The sequence below is a fragment of the Muntiacus reevesi genome, chromosome 3 (genome assembly GCF_963930625.1).
Source record: "Muntiacus reevesi chromosome 3, mMunRee1.1, whole genome shotgun sequence".
Taxonomy (NCBI): Eukaryota; Metazoa; Chordata; class Mammalia; order Artiodactyla; family Cervidae; genus Muntiacus; species Muntiacus reevesi.
The window spans coordinates 34,646,343-34,669,761 of record NC_089251.1 but is presented as its reverse complement, the minus strand read 5'-3'; the positions used below and the strand labels follow the sequence as shown (position 1 = coordinate 34,669,761).

At 45.2% G+C, this 23,419-nt stretch overlaps 1 protein-coding gene across 1 annotated transcript in view; it reads left to right on the top strand.

The window, feature by feature from the left end:
* The window catches only part of ALK (ALK receptor tyrosine kinase), a 704,322-nt gene that overhangs the window by 561,374 nt on the left and 119,529 nt on the right, over window positions 1-23,419 (top strand). Inside the window, exon 6 of the mRNA XM_065928786.1 lies at window positions 20,896-21,027. Within this exon, the coding sequence (XP_065784858.1) occupies window positions 20,896-21,027 (132 nt within the window). The remainder of the gene's footprint in view (window positions 1-20,895; window positions 21,028-23,419) is intronic.

The following is a 23,419-nucleotide window of genomic DNA, read 5'->3' as shown; positions in this document are numbered from 1 at the left end:
TCAAAAACTCTTATAATTGATCCTGTTTCCCTTTTTGCTTTGGCCACTGAGAAACACAGAAACATACTTCAGCCAAATTTTAGTTATCATGTAGAAATCTTATGGCATGTTTGTACTAAAATATTACCCTTAGATCACCCTGATTTATTCATTTATGTGCTTTTATTGCAAGTAATTGCAAGTCACTTTTTTTTTTTTTTTTTTTTGGCAAGTCACTTTAAATCCTTTTTTGAACAACATAGAAGCAGTAGAGCTTTTCTTCTGTTATCTTCAAGGACTTGAGCTTCTTTATTCTCACTGAAGAGAGTAACTTTGCTTTCAGTAAAGTGCACTTTATAAGAAGTTCTGGTTAGTGGTCTTTACCTTCATTTCCTTTCTGAAACTCAGATTCACACATAGGTCTCCAGCACCACAGTCTTGGTAGAATTTAAATGTGCTGAACAAGTCCCACCCCACCACACCTACTACTCCCATCCCCTCCCCACTTCTACCTTCAGTTGGCGGGAGGCCTCAGAAGTTTGACATGAGTGTTGCAGGAAGAAGTCTGCTTAGCCTAAAGATGTCGGTACTCGGGCATGATCCTGAAGAGTCTTCTCTTTGCTTGAATCTACTTTCAACATAAGACATCTCACGCCAGCAGAACCGGTCCTTTCAACAACCTGGATGAGTCCCAGTCATCAGCACTGATGGTGTTGGTCCTCAGCCTGGAGCCTGCAATAGGCAAAGAGGCTGCTCTGTTGCACGCTGGCAGTGCTGCAGGGAGGTCCAGAAATGGCTCTGATGCTGCTCCACACTCCAGGATCAGACCACAGAGTTGTGCAGATCTGTGACTGAGCCAGCATCCTCCTCCCACCTGGCACCTGCCCTCTCCCCTTGGTGGTGCCAAGCATTTCAACCAAGAGCCATGAGGGGAAGCCAGCACAGAGCAGCCCCCTCTGAAGCCAGGGCCTCAAATCGCCCATCAAGAGGCAGGTGTGTGCCAAGCAAGGAAGAGGGGCTCTTGTCTACCCAAAAGTGCTCGGCTGACAAGGCAGACCAGTGACCGCCAGTCCAAGCTCAGAACAGAGCTCCTTGCCCATTCTCCTCATTGGGAAGATGGAGTCCCAGGTGGGAGGACTGGAAAGGGAGATGTTTCAGGCCAGCCTCTCTTTGACTGCTCTGCTAAATGCTGCTTAATCAATTACCCTGCAAAAAAAAAAAAAAAAAGAAAAGAAAAGAAAAAAATGGACATTCTTTTCTCATTTTGAAGAACAAGAAGAAGCTGAGGCTCAGAGAGGTTGGCCCACTCAAAGTCACTCAGAGAGTAAGTGGCTGAGCTGGGCTTGAATGTGGTCTGCTACCTCCAGAGCCTTTGCTCCCTCCATTCACTGTGTTTGGAGGCAGGAGAGGGTGGCAGCAGCTGAGAAGGTTGGGACCCACACGGAGAAATCCTTGTGTCTTCTCCACCACATCTCTTACCAGTGGGAGCAGGGCCAAAACCATGGTGTGACTGCCCACCTCTCCCCAGATACCATGACTCAGTCACGCTAGGGCTGGTGGGCTGCACAAACTGCCGGCACGCAGTGTAGGTGGTGAGGAAGAGGAAATAGACCCTTGGAGCAGAGGAGGAGAGGGGAAAAGGCACCCCTACATCTTCCAGCCAGTCTTAGCTTCACTAAGAATCCACAACACATTAAACCACTGTGGTGACTGCGGGGTAGGGAGGGCCTGTGCAGCCATCTGGACCACCTGTCGTGACAGGGAGCTGGGGGAGGGCAGCTGGGAGGAGCTTGTGATGGGGAAGTTAGCAGGGACCAGCGTCAGCTGGGTCACCAAGGCTCTCTCCCCAGAGGAGAGAGAGGACCCTCTGTGCTGGCCCCTTTAGAGCCCTGCCTTGCCAGAATGCTCGCTCACCTCCTGCACATCCTCCGCTAAGCATCTGGTGTCCTCCTGCACTCCCCAAGCTCCCTGATCCATCCCACAGCAACCACCCTGGGAGGCTTTGGAGGCCCTACAAGAAGAAGGCGTGCAGCTGATCTAGCTCACTGCCCCTAGGCGCTGTCCCAGCCAACACAGCCTGCTCCTCTCATCTGCCTTTGCAGATAAAGGTCCACTTTGCCAACAAAGGTTTGTCTAGTCAAAGCTTTGGTTTTTCCAGTAGTCATGTATGAATGTGAGAGTTGGACTACAAAGAAAGCTGAGGGCCGAAGAATTGATGCTTTTGAACTAGGTGTTGGAGAAGACTCTTGAGAATCCCTTGGACAATGAGGAGATCCAACCAGTCCATCCTAAAGGAAATCAGTCCTGAATATTCATTGGAAAGACTGATGTTGAAGCTGAAGCTCCAATACTTTGGCCACCTGATGTGAAGAATTGACTCAGTGGAAAAGACCCTGATACTAGGAATGATTGAGAGCAAGAGGAGAAGTAGGCAGCAGAGAATTAGATAGTTGGATGGCACCACTGACTCAATGGACCTGAGTTTGAGTAAACTCTGGGAGATAGTGATGGACAGGGAGGCCTGGCGTGCTGCAGTCCATGGGATCCCAGAGTTGGAGATGACTGAGCGACTGGACTAAACTCAACTGAAGTGCCCAGATGCTTAAACCTCAGTGGCATCTTGTACCTCTTCCTCCAACTTTCCATAATCCTATCCTGACAACTCTACCCCTGAAAGAGTTCTCACCAGTCCCTTCCTCTCCACCCCACAGCCCTGTCTTTCCCTAGGTCTCCCAGACTCCTGTTATGGCTCTGTGGTTACCACCATCTCTGCACCCCCCTGACCCCACCCCATGCCCTTCTCCACACCCTCTAGGACATAGTCTTAGTCCTGTCTCCTGCTCTAATCGGATCCTGTCCCTTCTGAAAGTGTTTCAGATATTCCTTGTCACCTCTGGTCTTTCACTCCCTCTTGTTTATTCCTGAGACTTCTAAAATTGCCTTTTCCACCCTAGTGGGTCTACCATATTGATTAAGGGCCTGGGCTTCAGAGTCAGGCAGACCTGTTAAAATTCTGGCTCTGCGAATCCTCTGTGACCTTGAGATGCACCATACAAATGTTTGGATTGCAGTTTGCTTTCAGTAAAATGTAGATAACAAACACTTCATATAGTTGCTATATGGTCTGAACAAGATAATGCATATAAAGTCTGAACTCTGATTTTTCATAAATTGCTTCTGGCTTGTTTTTCCAGCTTGTCCCAACCCCGTAGCTCATACTTGGGGTCACCCAGAACAACCTGCTGTTCCCTGAGCATGCTGTCCTCTTCCTGGGGTTCCCTTGTCCTTTCTCCTTATTTGATGAATCCCTACCCATTCTCTGAGAACAATTCAAGTGTCACCTCTTTCTAAAGCCTCCCATTACCCCATAATCAGACTCCTCTCCTCTCTGTGTCTGTCATTCATACGTTCAGTTATTCCTGGTAGCAAATACTCCAGAGTGTGGCTGCTTAACACAACAACTATTATATCTCACAGTTTTGTGGGACAAGAATTCATGCAGGGCTCAGCTAGGTAATATTTTGGGTACCACATAGCATTGATAGGGGCTTCCCCGGTGGCACAGAGGTTAAGAATCTGCTTACAATACAGGAGCCACAGGAAATGTGGGCTCGATCCTTGGATAAGAAAGATCCCCTGGAGGAGGGCACGGCAACCCACTCCAGTATTCCTGCCCGGAGAATCCCATCGACAGAGGAGACTAGCAGGCTACAGTCCGTAATATCACATAGAGTCAGATGTGACTTAGCATTGCACGGGACGGCATTGATAGAGGTCCACAATGATATTCAGCTGGCAGATGGACTGATGTGCAGGATCCAGGACAGCTTTGCTGCATGTCTGCTGTGTTGGCCAAGAGGTCAGGGAGGCTGGGCTCTGCTGGGACTGTCCCCAGAGTGCCTACATGTGACTTCTCCAGCCTAGTAGTCTAGGAGGAGTCCATCTTATGTGGAAGCTCCAAGGCCAGATGTATCCATGAGCAAGTAATCTAGCCTCAAAAATCACGTGGTGGCTTCTACCACATGCAGTTAGTCCAAGCATTCACAAACCTGCCTGGGTTCAAGAAGAGAAAACCGACATCCCCACCTCCCAAGAACCCTCTCAAGAGGATTCTTAAAGAATTTACAGACTAGTTTTAAAACTGTCACAGTACACATATTTTATCTATTTGATCTCTTATCAGATGATGACAATCATGATGGTAACTATTTGTCCACATATTTGCCCCAACATGGGGCTTCCCTGGTGCTTACTGGCTTCAGACAGTAAAGAATCTGCCTGCAATGTGGGAGACCTGGATTCAATCCCCGGGTCAGGAAGATCCCCTGGAAAAGGAAATGGCAACCCATTCCAGTATTCTTGCCTGGAAAATTCCATGGACAGAGGAACCTGGCAGCTACAGTCCATGGGGTCACAAAGAATCGGACATGACTAAGCAACTAACACTTTCACTTTCACTTGTCCCAACATACAGGATGGCCTTAAGAGGGTAGACTGTGTTTTCTGCATCATCTATTATTTATTGAATACCTACTATGTACCAGGCGCTAATGTTTACCTATAGTATTTCTAAACCTTGAAATAGCCCTGCAAGATGAATGCCGAAGCTCAAGGCAATAAAGCACTTTGTACAAGACCACGTGGTGAAGTCAGAATTCAAAGTTGGTTCATTTGTGTCCAAAATCACAAATTTGGTCCATCTGTCTCCAAAACTACAAATTTGGTCCATCTGTCTCCAGACCACATGCTTGGCAAATTACAGAGACCAGTGGAGATTGAGGACAGTCACACAATTTAAATGGACTTTCCATCAGGTCCATCTGAAATGGGTTGTCCTTGTACTCCAAGGCGTTCCCTAGCAGAACTGTTCTCTCTGGACCCTTCCTGAGCTGAGCGAGGACACTTGTGTCTGTGCCCCTGTGACTTGGCAGGTCTGCCTGAGACCTGTGAGCATGAATAGTCCTATAGGTGTCCTCACAGATCTCTTCCTTCAAATCTCATTTCTTTTCTCATCTATTTTCTTAAAACAAAATTGTAAACTCTGTTAGGTAGCAGCTTCACTCTCAAACTTATAGTACCTGGCAGAAAACCCCTGGGTGTTCAGGAAATACTCATAAAAGTGGAAATGGAGCCCTGTGTGCCTGGGAACCTTCTGGGCCTGCAGCAGCCCTCCACAGGACATGCCCCACATTTAATAGCAAGAGTGCAGGTTGAGAGGACTCCAGCTGACCTGGGAGTCTCCCCACAGGCTTTCCAAGTTGTCATTCACATATGTCACTGTTAGCAGGGGCCCCACTCCCCTCAACTCACACCCTCCTCCTACATATCGAACTCTTCTCTGCTATTCCCTGTTGTTGACTAAGACCCTGATCCACGGTAGTGGGGAGGGAACCCCCTGCAGCTCATCTGGTTCAGCCCCATCACTTCACAGATTAGTAGACTCTGAGACCATGAGGGCACAGACCTTGTCCAGCATCACTCGGCCAGTACATGGCAGCAACAGGCAGACCTGAGACCTCCTCCCTGCCAGACCAGTGTGTTCTTGCTGTATCCACTGCCTCACACACCAGCATATTCCACTGGAAGCCAAACAGAAGGGGATTTAAAAGGAGAGGAAAGAAGAAAAAGCTAAACTCCTCAGAGAGCCACTGCAACGGGTTTTTCTCATGAGGCCATACTGATGTCTTCTTGCCCTGCCATCCTGCCATCTCCATTAGGGCTTATTTTCAAGGCTGGCATAATCGATAGGCTGATAACCATACCTGGGAAGGCCAGCATAATCATCTTCTGTTTTTTTTTAAATTGTGGTAAAATAACATATAACATGAAACCCTTTTTAAGTGTACTGTTCAAGTAGTGTTAAAAATATTCAAGTTGTGCAACCAATTATCAGAGCTTTTTCATTCTTTTTCATATTGCAAAATTGAAACTCTGTACCCATGAAGCAATAATATCCCATTCTCTCCCTCTCACCATCCCCTGGAAACCAGTATGCTACTACTTGTGGAATTTGAATTCCTATGAATCTGGCTACTCCAGGTACCTCATGTAAGTGAAATCATACAGTGTTTGTCTTTTTGTTTCTGACTTGTTTCACTTGGTGTAATGTCCTTAGGGTTCATCCATGTTGTAGCATGTGTCAGAATTGCCTTCCTTTTTCAGGTTGAATAATATTCTATTGCTTGTATGTTTGATTTATCCATTCATCTGTTGATAAACATTTGGGCTGCTTTCATCTTTTGGCTATTGTGAATAACACTGCCATAAACATGTATATGTAAGTACATCTTCCAAACCTTGCTTTCAGTTATTTTGGATATATACCCAGATGTGAATATCTGAATCACATGGTAATTATATGTTTAATCTTTTGAGGAACCACATACTGTTTTCCATATCAGCTACACATTTTACATTCCTACTAACAGTGCACAGCTTTCCAATTTCTTCTCTACATCCTATCAACACTTGCTATCTTCCACTTTTTATAGTAACCATTCTAAATCACTTATCTTCTTATATATTTCAGTTATGTCCATTCAAAGAATCAAATGAATGATAATACACACACACAAAATGACTGATGCATAGTAGGTACCCATTGAATATCATTTCTTCATATTATTTTTTTTAACCTTCTTCCCTGTCATCCAGCTTTCCTATTTCACTAGACTTCTCTCAATTTTGTGGTTCTGAGAAGGTCAGACTCCAATGTAAGAATCTTAGAAAAGAATTAAAAACCAAAATATGTTGAGACTCTTGACTCCTAGCCACAGCAAGTGACATTGATCTTTTCATAGAAGACTCTCCCCTCCTTTCCAGATTTCTTTGCCTATCAAGCCGAGTAACCCAGAAACTCTTCACATTTCCTCCCGGAAAGCTTTACTTCATCTTGACTCCGACTAGAAGGAGCACATCCACCGAACATTCATAGCTTGGGGCCTGGTCCCAACCTCCCTCTTAGTTTTGAGCCTGGAATAGAAAATACTTTCTGACAGGCTCTCAGCCTCTCACTGTTTACTGTGAATCGGCCAACACTTCTTTCCTCCCTCCGTGTTTGGCGAGGTCCCAGCAGCCCATGCCTGTTGCAGCTTCATCAACACCCCCGCTTCCCCAGTTAGTGCTTCATTGTACATGTGAGTATGCAGCTATCATCCTGAATTGGTTTGGCAGCACTGAGCAAGGTCTTTAGACAGAGAAGGCCCCAATCACTGCAGTAAGCCTCTTACATGATTTGGTTTTTATATGGACAAACCCCAGCTATGTACACATGTAGCCATGGGAGTTGGGACTACATGAAGTTCTCCTCAGTGAAATGCCTTTCTCAGAACTACCAGTTTTAAATCGTGAATAAAACATAAATCCTGCTTCTGAAACCATTGTCCAAAGATACTTATTAAAGAGCATATGTATACATGTGTCCCCCCGTCCTGAATGCCTCTTCCGCCTCCCTCCCCACCCCAATTGATTCATGTCGATGTATGGCAAAAACCAGAACAATATTGTAAAGTAATTAGCCACCAATTAAAATAAATAAATTAATTTTTTTTTTAAAAAGAGCGTATGTACCTATTCTTTTAACAGACATATTGAGAGTCCACTCTACGCCGAGCACTGTTCAAGGAACTGGGAATTCAGCAGTGAAAACACAGACTAAGCTCTCCATCCCTGTAATGCTAGTGGAGGAGAAAGACTATCAACAAAACTAGTAGGGAAAGTGTATATTGCCCAGTCATAGGAGAAACAGTACAGCAAGGAAGAGAGACAGGAAATGTCTAGGGTGGCATCAGGGAAGAAAGTTTAGATAAGATCACCAGGTTAGCTTCTCACTGAGAAGGTAACAGTTTCATAAAGACAAAAGAGGAGAGGAGTGAGCCTCTTGAGACTTTGGTGAGAGCCTATTTGAATGTCAGGTAATAATAAATATGAAACTTGAATCATTTGCTAGCACAGTGGTTTACCAAGTACTTTTCCATAACTATCTCCTTTGATCCCAACAGTCTCTGATAGAAATGGGATTTTTGCCCAGCCCAGGGGATAAACTATAAATTCTGATATTCAAGTCCAATCTTGTTCCCCTTTGTCTGGACCCTGCCTTAGCCCCTGCCTGTTGCATCACACCCCTAAAAACATTTTACCAACATTTGAGGGGCTAGAGTCCAGTCCAGAGCCCCAACCAGTCTCACTCTCCATTCTTCCACATTCCCAAGACTGGAGTCTCTCTCTCTCTCTCTCCAGACTGCTGCTCATATTCTCTGTCTGGCACTCCACTGATTTGCAGTTCACCAGCCTCCCCCTTGTTTATTCCTGGGCTTCTAATAAGGCCTTTTCCACCTGGTGGGTCTAGCATATTGATTAAGAGTGTGGGCTTCATTCAGAGTCAGGTAGACTTAACATCTGTCTCTTTGACTGTGGGTCCCAGTTTCCTTCTCAGTGAAATGGAGCTAATAACTATCATAGAGTTGCTATAAGGTCTAAGTAAATCACTGCATTTAAATCCTGTAATATAGTCCCTAGAAAATGCTAAGCGCCCAGTAAACAGTAACGGTGGTTATTATTCTCACTGTGATTGATTTTCTGCATCAGCACTCAAGACTACCTTGTCTCTTCAAGCAGTCATCCTTTATACCATGGCTTCCATAGATGGAATGGAGGCAAGATGACCACCCATCTGTCTTCAGGAAGCCAAATCTACGCGACTTCCTTCCATGGAGGTGCCTCCCTGGCTCTGCTCCTCCAGTCTCAATGATCCTGGCTCGCCTTCGCTCTCCATTTCATGCAACCTTCTCCACATAATCTGCATAGTCCCTCCAGGGGGCTCAGTTGTAGCTGTGATTTGTTAATGATTAGTATTAATTCTCCAAGGTGCAACCGGGATTGTTCATTGTTTACTGAACAAGCAAGAGGAGAAAATGACATAGTTTATAGGGAGCTATGGTGCAGATTGGTTAAATGTCATCACTCTTCAGGGAGATTAATGGTAAATGTGCACAGAGGTCATTTATAACATTAAAAATAAAATTACTGCTGTGTCTTTTCAGTAAAGCAATGAAGATAAATGCTGCATAGAGAAACCTTGGGAAGAGGACTATGCAACAAAATCAAGGGATATTGAGGCCACAAAGAGATAAGAAAATTTTTAATTTCTTTGGAGAGTTCAACTGCAAAAATGAGACATACTGCATCCCACTGATGGCCCACAGGCATCCTTGTGGTTCTTCATAAGTTTATATGAAGACTGGCTTTGAGGAAATGGGATTTTGAAACAAACTCTCAGTGGTTCTGTCATGTCAACTGGCAGCCATGGTTTCAGCCGAGCACCATTCTCTCCCTCAGCCTCCCTTCCAGGCCACCAGCTTGTTCTGTCAGTGTCACCTCAGACACAAAATCCATCACTCACTTCTCTCCAGCTCCACCATCACCAGGCTCAGGCAAGGTGCCTTCATCACTTGCTTAGGCAGCTACAATGATCTATGAACTCGTTTTTCCACTTTTATTGCTCTCTCTAATCCATTCTCCCTAAATTGATCTTCCCGACCTGGGGATTGAACCTGAATCTCCTGCATTGCAGGCAGATTCTTTACCAACCGAACCACTAGTTCAGTTCAGTTTGGTCGCTCAGTCGTGTCCGACTCTTTGTGACCCCATGGACTGCAGTATGCCAGGTCTCTCTGTCCATCAACAACACCCGGAGTTTACTCAAACTCATGTCCATTGAGTTGGTGATACCATCCAACCATCTCATCCTCTGTCATCACCTTCTCCTCTCGCCTTCAATCTTTCCCAGCATCAGGGTCTTTTCCAGTGAGTCAACTCTTCGCATCAGGTGACCAGAGTACTGGAGTTTCAGCTTCAGCATCAGTCCTCCCAATGAATAGTCAGGAATGATCTCCTTTAGGATGCACTGGTTGGATCTCCTTGCAGTCCAAGGGACTCTCAAGAGTCTTCTCCAACACCACAGTTCAAAAGCATCAATTCTTTGGCGCTCAGCTTTCTTCATAGTCCAACTCTCATATCCATACATGACTACTGGAAAAACCATAGCCTTGACTAGATGGAACTTTGTTGCCAAAATAATGGCTCTGCTTTTTAATATGCTGTTTAGGATGCTCATAACTTTTCTCCCAAGGAGTAAGTGTCTTTTTATTTCATGGCTGCAGTCACCATCTGCAGTGATTTTGGAGCCCAAAAATATAAAGTCTGCCGCTGTTTCCATTGCTTCTCCATCTATTTGCCATGAAGTGATGGGACCAGATGCCATGATCTTAGTTTTCTGAATGTTGAGCTTTAAGTCAACTTTTTCACCCTCCTCTTTCACTTTCATCAAGAGGCTCTTTAGTTCTTTGTGCCTTAAGGGTGGTGTCATCTGCTTATCTGAGGTTATTGATATTTCTCCCAGCAGTCTTGATTCCAGCTTGTGCTTCCTCCAGCCCAGCGTTTCTCATGATGTACTCTGCATATAAGCTAAATAAGCAGGGTGACAATATACAGCCTTGAGGTACTCCTTTTCCTGTTTAGAACCAGTCTGTTGTTCCATGTCCAGTTCTAACTGTTGCTTCCTGACCTGTGTACTGATTTCTCAAGAGACAGGTCAGGTGGCCTGGTATTCCCATCTCTCAGAATTTTCCAGTTTATTGTGATCCACACAGCCAAAGGCTTTGGCATAGTCAATAAAACAGAAAAAGATGTTTTTCTGGAACTTCCTTGCTTTTTCAATGATCCAGCAGATGTTGGCAATTTTATCTCTGGTTCCTCTGCCTTTTCTAAAATTAGCTTGAACATCTGGAAGTTCACAGTTCACGTATTGTTGAAGCCTGGCTTGAAGAATTTTGAGCATTACTTTACTAGCATGTAAGATGAAAGCAATCATGTGGTAGTTTGAGCATTCTTTGGCATTTCCTTTCTTAGGGATTGGAATGAAAACTGACCTTTTCCAGTCCTGTGGCCACTGCTGAGTTTTCCAAATTTGCTGACATATAGAGTGCAGCACTTTCACAGCATCATATCTTAGGATTTGAAATAGCTCAACTGGAATTCCATCACCTCCACTAGCTTTGTTCATAGTGATGCTTCTTAAGGCCCACTTGACTTCACATTCTAGGATGTCTGGCTCAAGGTGAGTGATCACACCATCATGATTATCTGGGTCATGAAGATCTTTTTTGTATAGTTCTTCTGTGTATTCTTGCCACCTCTTCTTAATATCTTCTGCTTCTGTTAGGTCCATACCATTTCTGTCCTTTATTGAGCACATCTTTGCATGAAATGTTCCCTTGGTATCTCTAATTTTCTTGAAAAGATCTCTAGTCTTTCCCATTCTATTGTTTTCCTCTATTTCTTTGCACTGATCACTGAGGAAGGCTTTCTTATCTCTCCTTGCTATTCTTTGGAACTCTGCATTCAAATGGGGGTATCTTTCCTTTTCTCCTTTGCTTTTTGCTTCTCTTCTTTTCACAGCTATTTGTAAGGCCTCCTCAGACAGCCATTTTGCTTTTTTGCATTTCTTTTTCTTGGGGATGGTCTTGCTCCCTGTCTCCTGTACAGTGTCACGAACCTCTATCCATAGTTCATCAGGCACTCTGTCTATCAGATCTGTTCCCTTAAATCTATTTCTCACTTCTGCTGTATAATAATTGTTAGGGGTTTGATTTAGGTCATACCTGAATGGCATAGTGATTTTCCCTACTTTCTTCAATTTAAGTCTGAATTTGGCAGTAAGAAGTTCATGATCTGAGCCACAGTCAGCTCCTGGTCTTGTTTTTGCTGACTGCATAGAGTTTCTCCATCTTTGGCTGCAAAGAATATAATCAATCTGATTCCGATGTTGACCATCTGGTGGTGTCCATGTGTAGAGTCTTCTCTTGTGTCGTTGGAAGAGGGTGTTTGCTATGACCAGTGTGTTCCCTTGGCAGAACACTATCGGCCTTTGCTCTGCTTCATTCTGTACTCCAAGGCCAAATTTGCCTGTTACTCCAGGTGTTTCTTGACTTCTTACTTTTGCATTCCAGTCCCCTATAATGAAATGGACATCTTTTTTGGATGTTAATTCTTGAAGGTCTTGTAGGTCTTCATAGAACTGTTCAACTTCAGTTTCTTCAGAATTACTGGTCGGGGCATAAACTTGGATTACGGTGATATTGAATGTTTGACTTGGAAACAAACAGAGATCATTCTGTCATTTTTGAGACTGCATCCAAGTACTGCTGACTATGATGGCTGCTCATTTCTTCTAAGGGATTCTTGCCTACAGTAGTAGATATAATGGTCATCTGAGTTAAATTCACCCATTCCAGTCCATTTTAGTTCGCTGATTCCTAGAGTGTTGATGTTCACTCTTGCCATCTCCTGTTTGATCACTTCCAATTTGCCTTGATTCATGGACCTAACATTCCAGGTTCCTATGCAATATTGTTCTTTACAGCATCGTACCTTGCTTCCATCACCAGTCACATCCACTGCTGGGTGTTGTTTTTGCTTTGGCTCCATCTCTTCATTCTTTCTGGAGTTATTTCTCCACTGATCTCCAGTAGCATATTGGGCACCTCCTGACCTGGGGAGTTCATCTTTCAGTGTCCTATCTTTTTGCCTTTTCATACTGTTCATGGGGTTCTCAAGGCAGGAATACTGAAGTGGTTTGCCATTCCTTCTCCAGTGGACCACGTTTTGTCAGAACTCTCCACCATAACCCATCCATCTTGGGTGGCCCTACACGGCATGGCTCATAGTTTCACTGAGTCAGACAAGGCTGTGGTCCACTAGGGAAACCCCTAAATTGCCCAGAACAACCTTTTTAGAAATCAAATTATTTTCAATCTCTTGACTAAACTCCTTAAGCGAAATTCACACCCCTTCTCACAGCCTGTAAGATCTTGCCTGACTGGGCTTCTGCTTCCCTTCCCATCCACTCTTCATGACCCTCCTGGCCCTTGTGATCCTTTTGAGCCACACTGGCCTTTGGTCTGCTTCTAGATCCTTAGTATCATTTCCCACTCCCGGCAATGCAGTTCCTGCTCCTCTACAGCTTTCCACATGGCTGACTGACTTCTCTTCTCCTTCAGTATCAGCTCGACTATATCCTCCCCAGAGAAGTTTCCCATGGCCTACCCATCAAACCAGGTCACCCATGTCACCTTCTGTTCACTACCCTAACCCCAGGCTCTTAGAAAAATCTCTGAACATTTTTCACTAATCCAAAGCTTGCATGGGATTTTGGCTGAGGGGGGAGGATGTGTGTATGGAATTGCTACAGTGTAACCTAAAGGAATTAGTAGTTTCCAGAATGCCAGGAAATTCTACCTCATCCCATTTTTCTACTTAAACTAGGTGATCTATTTTGTACTTCTTCAGCATACATTTACTAACACTTACTATGTGCCAGGCACTCTACAGGAGAGAAAATAAGATGGACCCCCTGCCTCAGAGAATTTAGAATTTAGTGGGAGAAGTTAGCAATGCAAACATAACCGCCAGTGGGGGTGATGAGTTCACCATTAAAGGTGTATAGTGATTGCCAGAGAACCCCAGAGGGAGGCATACATCTTTCTTCAAGGAAGAAGAACAAGCAATCGGGGAAAGTGACATCTGAGTTAGGAGGAATTGCTCAGATGGAGAAGATGAATCTAGCCCACCAAATTGGATTACACAAAGGCTGTAGCCATGGCTGCATCTTCAAGAAACCGCAAGTCATGGTGTTCAGCTAAAGATGCAAAACACACAGTGATGCAGGGAAAGTGGGCTGGCTGGGTGTGCAAAGCCTCAATTTGAACTGAAGGCCAAGGAAACCAGCAAAGGTTTAGGATTAGGACCTAAAGGGAGCTGGGCTCAGAAAGCTAACTCTGGTGGTGGGGGTGACACTAGAGACAAATAATCTTAGAAATTCTTCCTTGCAATTACTCTTCATAGCTATCATTTATGTCACAAATTACTATTGGGTTTGTTTGCACCTTTGTTTTGCTGAAAGGGTTTCATCTTTTCTATGGGACATGAGGGCTTCCCTGGTGGCTTAGATGGTAAAGAGTCTGCCTGCAATGCAGGAGACCCGGGTTCAATCCCTCAGTCAGGAAGATCCCCTGGAGAAGGAAATGGCAATGCACTCCAGTATTCTTGCCTGGAAAATCGCATGGATGGAAGAGCCTGGCAGGCTACAGTTCATGGGGGTCTCAAAGAGCCGGACACAACTTGAGCGACTAACACATCAGGCATAAGGGCTCTCCAGAGGTACTGTCTGCCTCCAAAATTTGGCCTGGTCAACCCCTTCATTGACAACTTTCCACCCAACCTCCATGGCCAATTCTCCCAAACTCTTTGGGATACTCTTTAGTTCCTAAGAAACCCATGTAGTGTTTTATGTACCCAATGTCATTTGATCCTCACAAAAATCCTGTATATTAGACAGCCTCCCTGATTTATAGAAGAGAGAAGCCTATGAGGATATGTCCAAGTTCACACCACCAGCTGGTAGAAGAGGAGAGTGGAACCTAGTATTAGTCTGTCTGCACCTTAGGGGTCTTATCAACATAAACTGAACATAGTGGTGCCTTGGGTCTGCTGGAGTCATAACAGAAATGCGAGCCCTGGATCAAGGAAGGAATTGTCACCATGAGAGTGGGGTAGTGCTGGAAGGCTTGGGATTCTTCCAAGGAGAGAAGGAACTGAAGATCGGTTAACTTCCTTAGCACTAGAGGTCTCAGATTTTGGTGTAGCTAGTTGTCTCTCAGGGAGGGAGCTTGTGGAACATGCTGGTTCCAGAGCCCCACTCTGAGATCTTCTGACTCTGTAGGTCTGCAGCAGGGCCTGGAAGTAGCATGATTACCAAGCTTAGTGTGACTTTTATGCAGAGAGTCTGCAAACACACCCAGCCCATAGTAAACGTGAGTGACTGGCTGTGGACGGTCTACAAACAAGGGAACTGAAGCCCAGAAGAGTGACTGGTTCATGCTTCCATGAATCTTACTGGTGGCAAGACAAGTCCTCAAACCAGCTCTCTGGACTCCTAACACAGCACTTCCTCATCCCGCCCTCTTGGCCTCTGACACCAGGCCCTCTCCACACCAATTTACATTTTGAGTAGGAACGCAAGACGCCAGTTCTTTAATGAGGTTGTCCGCACTACAATTTATGAGGCCAAAGTCCTCAACAGGACTGGTCTCTGCCAGGTTTAATTTACACAGTTCCTAGGCCTTCCAACACCTCCATTAACATCAGCGCAGTGGCGGCGGCTGTTAGCCTGTGCACATTGTTTGACTACGTCCTCATCATGTCACCATTCATTTTCATGTCTCTGGGCTTATTTACCCTTGAACATCTGATTGTCCTCATCCTGAGAAACAGTAAGTTTCCACTGGGAGCCTGGCTCAACTTCCAGCCCCACTCCTGACCTCCTCACACTCTAGAAGCCGGTCTCTTCCCACTATAGTCTCTGCTTCTCTTTCATTTAAGAGCAAGATCTGCAACCCCCCCACCCCCACACACACCTCCACTGATGCAGCACTCAAATTTTCACCCTTTAACGAGTGTCATCAGTTAGGCAAGAGCAAGCAGGTGGGAGACAGCCCAAAAGCTGATACAACTGTGCCTTTTTTAATGTCACATAAATCACCATAATTAAAAATTAATTAAGTGCCCTAAAATCTGACATTCGTTTAAAAAAGAAATTTGAGTTAGGAGAGTTGTGTCGATTTTGTAGCATGAAGTCTGAGACACGACTGAAGAAGGGGCGTAGGTGTGGGTTTCTGTTTTGAATGAGCAATTAGGGAGAAGGAGTCATTCCCAGTGAGCACACCCAATGAATCACTCAGTGTCAATCAGCGGTTCACGTAACCTGATCGGGGCCGCACGCATCTCAGGTGCAAGTCTGAACTGGTTTCTCCCTCACCCAGAGAGGAGATAAGCAGGCAGGCAAGTGTGGCATGCTTTTTCAGGAGAGATATTCCAAGATGGAAATGACAGATGACCGAGATGGCAGGAGACACAGGGGAAGCTCGCTGGGTGAGTGACTTGGCAGCAGGCTCCAAGAAAGCCATTAAGTGGTCAGCATTAATAAAGACAGCACGAACTATATCCGAGCAACCCTTTAAACAGATAGTTACCAACAACCACTGCTCAGAATCCCAGAATTAGGATGTTGAAGATGGAAGGGGTCCTGGAGGTTAGGTCTGAGACCACTCCCTCACTGTACCGGGGGCATTGGAGAACCATGGAGGTAAAAGACCCACCTATGACACATCGGAGCTCAGGGCCAAATCCTCCAGCCCTCCAAGGAAGTCGCCCTCAACCCTACGCTCATGAGAACCATTCCAGACGCTTTTATTTATTTACCTATTTATTTTATTCTTGGCTGTGCAGGGTCTCTGTTGCTGCACACAGGTTTCTCTAGTTATGGCAGCAGGGGCTACTCTTCGTTGCGGTGCACAGCCTTCCCTTTGGGTGGTTTCTCTTGTTGCAGAGCACAGGCTGTAGAACACAGGCTCACTAGTTTTGGTGCTTGGACTTAGTTGCTCCATGGCTTGTGGGATCTTCCTGGACCAGGGATCGAACCTGTGTCCCCTGCATTGGCAGGCAGATTCTCAATCCCTGGGCCACCAGAGAAGTCCCCCAGGAGCTTTTCATACCCTGGTACCAAGAGTCTGTTCTCCAGAAACACTGGTTTCATTGGTCCCTGTGGGGCCCAAATATCAACAGTATTTCTAACTTCCCAAGTGACTCCCTGGGCAGTCAGGGTGCTGCTTCAGAAGATGATCTAACACAGGTGATGGGAGAAGAACCCCATCTGAGGTCACCTGACCAAGTTCTGGGCCTTCCCTGTGGTTTACTACCTGTGAGACCTCAGGCAAAGCAACTAGCAAACAACTGGTTGGATTTTGTACTGCATTCCTATTTAGAAAGCGTTTCTTTCTCCATTATTTAATCTCTTGAATCCTCATTCTTCTGATTAATCAAATGGGAATAATAATAACTGTTCTGCCAGTTTTTTATGAGGTTCAAACAGAGAAAGATTGCGAAAGCACATTCTAAGCTATTACAGTGCTATACAAAGGTAAGGAATGATGATGGCTTACTACTCCCGTGTATGTGTGCTAAGCCGCTTCAGTCATGTCCGACTTTTTGAGACCCCATGGACTGTAGCCTGCCAGGCTCCTCTGTCCATGGGATTCTCCAGGCAAGAATACTGGAGTGGTTTGCCATGCCCTCCTCCAAGGGCATCTTCCTGACCAGGGATCAAACCCACACCTCTTATGTCTCCTGCATTGGCAGGTGGTTTCACCTCTAGCGCCACTGGGGAAGCCCAGTGACTTATATTGTTATTCTGGAAAGAACTGCCTCCTCAAAGGTAATAAATAGATTTCCATAGAGAAAATCCTTACTAAGAAAAAAACCCCTACTAAGAAAAAAAAGCATCAGTCTCCCCAAAGTGACGTGATCTTAGCTCTCCCTAATCTTTCTGTGATTAGGGCATTTGGTGTTTCAGTGGTTTCCGTGTATCACCAGAACCTGTGGCTGGAAGACCTCAGGAAGTGGGTGGTGAATCTTCTTTCCCAGGCTCTGCCCCTTCCTCGCTGCATTGGAGCAGGCTGCAACCATCCAGGGCCTCAGTTTACCCTACTCCACAAGCCAGGATCATCATTTCACAACCACAGAAAGGATGCTGTTTCAGAAACTCGGGCCCTTGATTAAAACCATTCACCAAGGGTACTTTCCTGCTTGAAATTTATGGGCCCCATAAAAAAAGAACTTGAGAAGACAGAGCGGTTGTTTTTGTTGTGCCTCATTAGTTTTGAGTTTGGGCTGGCAGTAGAGATCAGAGTACCAGGCGTCCATCTAATTGAATCTCTCACAAGCATAAAGTTCCCTGTGGTATGGAGGAGGCTATGCCAGGGAGCCTGTAAGTATCCAGCTGGGAAAAGAAGATGAGGAAGAGTTGGTAGAAGCAGGGCTGGAGGAGACAGCTTCTCTGGACTGTGGCTGTGCAGAAGAGAGGTCCTGGGGATAAACGCCAGGGCACCCAGAGAATGAAAGCAGCACCCCCTCCCATGACTGGACCCCTTCCTCCATCCAGGTTTGTGACTTAGGGACAGGGTACTGACTCCCTGCCCTTTTGTACCCATTATCACCACTCCTGAGCACATCCTCCATACCACCCATCACTTTGTAGGGGGACCCCACAGACAGACAGGGTGCAAAAGATAGAGACCAAGATGTGAAAATGTGGGTTTCCACAAATCTCTCAGCAAGCCATGTGACCACTCTGAACCTTTGTATTCTCAACTGTCAATATAAAGCAGGCATGATGATTGCATCCATAGTTAATACATACTACAGTTCAAGTCCCAAATATTGGGGTGAAGAGATCTCTATACAAGGCATTGTTGTAGATTCATGGAGGTAAGACTTGATCCCTCCCTTCAAGTCACTTACAGTTTGGTGAAGAAGACAGGCATCCAAACAGCTAGTTGTGTGCTAAGTCACTTCAGTCATGTCGAACTCTGTGCAACCCTATGGACTGAAGCCTGCCGGGCTCCTCTGTCCATAGGGTTCTCCAGGCAAGAATACTGGAGTGGGTTGTCGTGCTTTCCTCCAGGGGATCTTCCTGACCCAGGGATCTTTTATGTCTCCTGCATTAGCAAGTGGGTTCTTTATCACTAATGAGAGGGCAACTCAAAGACTACAAAAGGCAACCCACACCTTACTTTCTGACCCCACACGGAACAAACACTCTCACTAGCAAAGGCACAAAAGAAGAAAACACCAAGGAAAATATTTGGGTTTGGACTACACACAAATTTTAAAACTCCTGGATATCAAATGCATTATAAACAGAATGAAAATACATATAAAATACTGGGGGGGAATGCCAAGCATGTGATAAATAGTTTCACAACCTTGTTAATAATCTCATACAATTCAGTAGGAAAACATGGAGAACCTAAAAGGTAAATTGGCAAAAGGAAGTGGGCAATTCCCTAAAAATCAGGGTAAGATAAAGCTAGTAACATGTGGGAAAAAATATTCACCCTCACTAGCAAAGAAATACAAATAAAACAGCAGGGAAATACTTTTAGTTAAAAATCACGATAATGTTCAGAGCTGGCCAGGATGTAGTAAGAGGGGCATGCATGTATGAACACAGCTGGTGAGAGTATAAATTGGATTAACTTCTAGAAAGCAATTTGGCAATATGTATCAAGGGCCTTTAAAATGTTTATACCCTTTGATTCAGTAATTCCACTTCTGGGAATCTATCCTATGAAAATAATCTGAAAGGCGGGTAAAAATTTATGCTCAAAGATATTCTTCAAAGTGTTATTATAAACAGTCTAACAATCTGATCACTGAATAATGTTGAAATAAATTATGGTACATATCACGTAGTATTGTAGCCGTTAAAAAGTATTCTTATGGGGAATTTTTAAACCCTAGAAAAAGCTTACAATATAACCTCAATTGATTTAAACAATGTACGCATATGACACAACTCTACACACTTTTAAAGCATAGGCTAAAAACAAAAGAGAAATCTACCGAGATGTTAAAAATTATGGCCTCTGGGTAGTGGGATTCTGAGCATTGTTTTGTTGATTTTTACCCTGGTTTTGAACTTTAGACAATAGGCATATATTTTTCAAATGAAGGAAAGAAAAAGGAACTGTAAAAGTAAAAGCTATTTGGGGAATGACAAGTAATTGGTGTATGAAACATGCACGTGTTCATGAAAACACATGATGAGAAACAAGGCCTAATCATAAGGTGTGAATAAAACAGGACACGGCTTACATTTGTTTCATAGGCTGGGGAAGACTTTACAAGCATTTTATTTTGCTCATGTTTTCTTTGGTAGGACTGAGAATGAGGGCAACAAGGTCCTAAGTGTATTTCATGAGCATGTATAAGGCATAAGAAAAAAATTCTTTGGAAACTAGAAATCAGCAAGCAAAAGTGAAGGAAAATTCTTCTTGTTATACTAAATACCTTCAACCTCTTCCTCCCATGACTCCAAAATCTTGCTGCCCTCATCAGGCCTACTTCTCAATTTGACTATCTCGTCACTATCTCATAAGAACCCTGTGATTACATTGGGCCCACCTGGATAATCAGGATAACCTGCCATCTAAAGATCACAGCGAGCTACATAAAGTAACATATTTCCAGGTTTGGGGGATTGGGATATGGATGTTGACGGGGAGGCATTTTGTAATGTTCAGTTTTTGTAAACTGGGCACTGGCTAGGGCTGGGAACACACAGAGGCTCAGGCAACTTGGTGGAGAAGATGCTCTGGGAATGGGTATTCTAGCACCAGGTTGCATCCAACCAAGGCCGGGTGGATCTGGAGCCCAGGGATCATGGGGAGAGACCGAGAGAAGTGAGACAAGAAAGGAAATTTGGACCCAGATCAAAGAGAACATTTAAGAACAGGTTAAAGAGTTTAGATCTGATTCCCAAAGGAAGCAGGGCCTGTGTGTTTCCCATGCCCAAGAGCTACTGAGAATGTCCAGCTAGGCTGGACAGTGACAGGTGGCCATCTGCCATCTGCTGACAAACTTAGCCCTTCCGGGACTAGCCTGTGGAAGAGGGCCCAGGGCCACCTCCAGCCAGCCCCTGCCATGAGAGGGAGAGGGCGGCTTTGTGGCCCTGTAGGCTGTCTACCTGGAACACTAAAGCCACAGGTTGGAGGACCCCACAGTGTTGGGGGAGCATGGCTCAAAGCTCAGGCCACTCTACCACTGACATCACAGCCAGGGGTCTGTGGGGTCAGGGCTCTGACTTCCTCTCCGCCTCCTGGTGTTAACTCTGGTTTGGCCCAGACTGAAGCCGGGGTTCTCTCGGGCCGTGAGCTATGAACGGTACGGAGGGATGCCTCTCTACAGCCTTCCTGCGGGACTGCTGAGCTGACCAGGGTTGTGTCTCTGTGTGCCCTCCAGGAACATCCCCGGGCTCCAAGATGGCCTTGCAGAGTTCCTTCACTTGCTGGAATGGGACAGTCCTTCAGCTTGGGCAGGCCTGTGACTTCCACCGGGACTGTGCCCAGGGAGAAGACGAGGGCCAGCTGTGCCGTGAGTAGATGGGGCTGCCCCACTCGCCCCACCCTGTGCTCACATCCCCCGCTTCCCCCACCTCCTGAGGCAGGCAAGCTTGAGCAACCTACCTTACGTCCTCCCAGTGGCAACTTTCAAAACTTACACAAGTCTTCAAAAGATGGAGCTAAGACCCATGGTCTAGAAATACCTTGCAATTAAGAACCAAGAGAGATCTTATGTCATGCCCTCAGCATCCTCATATATAGAGAAAATGTGCAGACTACAGCCCAACTAGAACATGACATGCGAAACCTTCGAGGCCCGGATCTCCTTCACTTTTTAAGCTTTTCTTTCATCACCCACATGCCTCCCTTATCCTCACAGCCTTCCATGTACTCCAGTTCCAGCCATATCAAACCTCCTCTGAGCTCCCTCACACCGTCCTGAATTTGTTTGTGTCCTTTCCCTTCCTGGAATGCCCTTTCCCATCTTAAGTCACATCTGCTCTTTCAAGGCTCACTTCAAAAGCCAGTCCCTCTGAGAAGCATCTTCTGACCATTGCCAACCAGTACAGTTGGTTCTTCTTCCTCCATGCAACCCCACCCCCGCCCCGCATCCATACACCATAACATTCATTACTTTTTAACATCTTTTGAGAGACATAATTTACGTACCATACAATTCACTCGTTTAAAGTGTACAATTTAAGTGTAGTCACAACTATGCAGCCATTACCGCAATCTAATTTTAGAACATTTTTATCACTCCAAAAAGAAACCCCCCGGCAATCTCTCAATTCCCTCATATCCCTCCCCCTTAAGCTTCCTCCGCCTCTTCCCCCCTCAGCTCCCGCTAGCCCTAAGTAACCACTAATCTACTTACTGTTTCTGTAGATGTGCATTTCATACAAATGGAATCAGATAATATGTGGTCTTTTGTGATTAGCTTCTTTCACTTAGCATAATGTTTTTGAGGCCCATCCGTGTTCTAGCACATGTCAATACTTGATTCCTTTTTATCTCCAAAAACTATTTTATTGTATTGCTATACCATATTTTGTTTATCCATTCATCAGTGGATGAGCATTTGGGTTGTTTCCACTTTTGGGCTGTTGTGAATATTCATATACAAGTTTTTGTGTAGACAGATGTTTTCATTTCTCATAGAAATGAGATTTCCTACCTTGGAATAGATTTGCTGGGTCATATAATAACTCTATATTTAATATTTTGAGGAACTTCTAAGCTGTTTTCCAAAATGGCTATACCATCTTACATTCCCACCAATAATGTATAAGGGTTTCCAGTTTCCCCATATCCTCATCAACACTTTCTGTTGTCTGCCTTTTTAATGTTAGCCATCCTAGTGGGGGTGCATCCATTGCATTTCTTGGAGGTGGTTTCCATGCCTCTCTCCCCTGATATGGACAGAGTGGGTCTGGTACTCTTCCCCATACCAAGATCTCTGATGATTCCTGGTGCAGCACACATACTCACTGACTCTTTGTTGATTAACATGAATACATGAGTTGGGGAGCCTGGGCTCCCCGGAGGACACAGCTTGCTGAGGTCTCACTGGGAGTTAGGGGCAGAGTTGACTCCCAGCCCAGTGCTCACTCACTCCACTTGAAGACAGTGTTCTCAGCAGCCGCCTGGGGAGGAGTGAACAGTCTAGACATTTCTTCCAGGAAAACCGCAGGCACGTACAGAACACATGTAAAGTGAACTAAGAAGTGTCCTGGAGCACAGACGAATAACACAGCCTCTGTCTTCGTAGAGCTGAAAATCCAACTCACAGGCAGGGAGTGAAACAAGGGGATCGTGGTTGGGAAAGGACACAGCAGCCAGGGGTGGGGCCCTTCAGGTACAGTGGCTCCAGGACACTGTGGCCCCCCTGCCAGACAGCTCTAAGAAGTTCACAGTGTCCCCGAGGTCATTTGGAGGACAGATTTTTCCCCTAACAGAAAGAAGGATTTATATATTCCCTTTCAAGTGAAACAGTAAAGAAATCCATTTTTCAATTTTAAAATCTTCCTTTTTATACAAAACTTTCTAGTGACGTTTTTCAATACTCGTGGAATAGTGGTTGTTTAGATAAAACTCGGTAATGAGCAGCAGGTAAGCCCTTAGCTTGTTCCACAACTATTCTGCTCCTGGCTTTTTCTCCAAGCTCTCACTACACACACAGGGACCAACAAGAAGCCAGGCCCACCCGTGCTGCCCCAGACCCAGTCTGCATGTGTGTCTCTCTCTAGTTATTTGTCTCTATAGTATTTCCAGCAGTGCCTCTGAGCTGTGTGACTTTGCCTTGGCCTTTTCAAAGTTTTTGATACCCACTTCCCAGCTGGAACACAGGTCAGGCAGTCCATGCCCTGATTTACAATTGGGAAAATGAAAGCACAGAGAAGGTAATTGATTTGTTCAGGGTC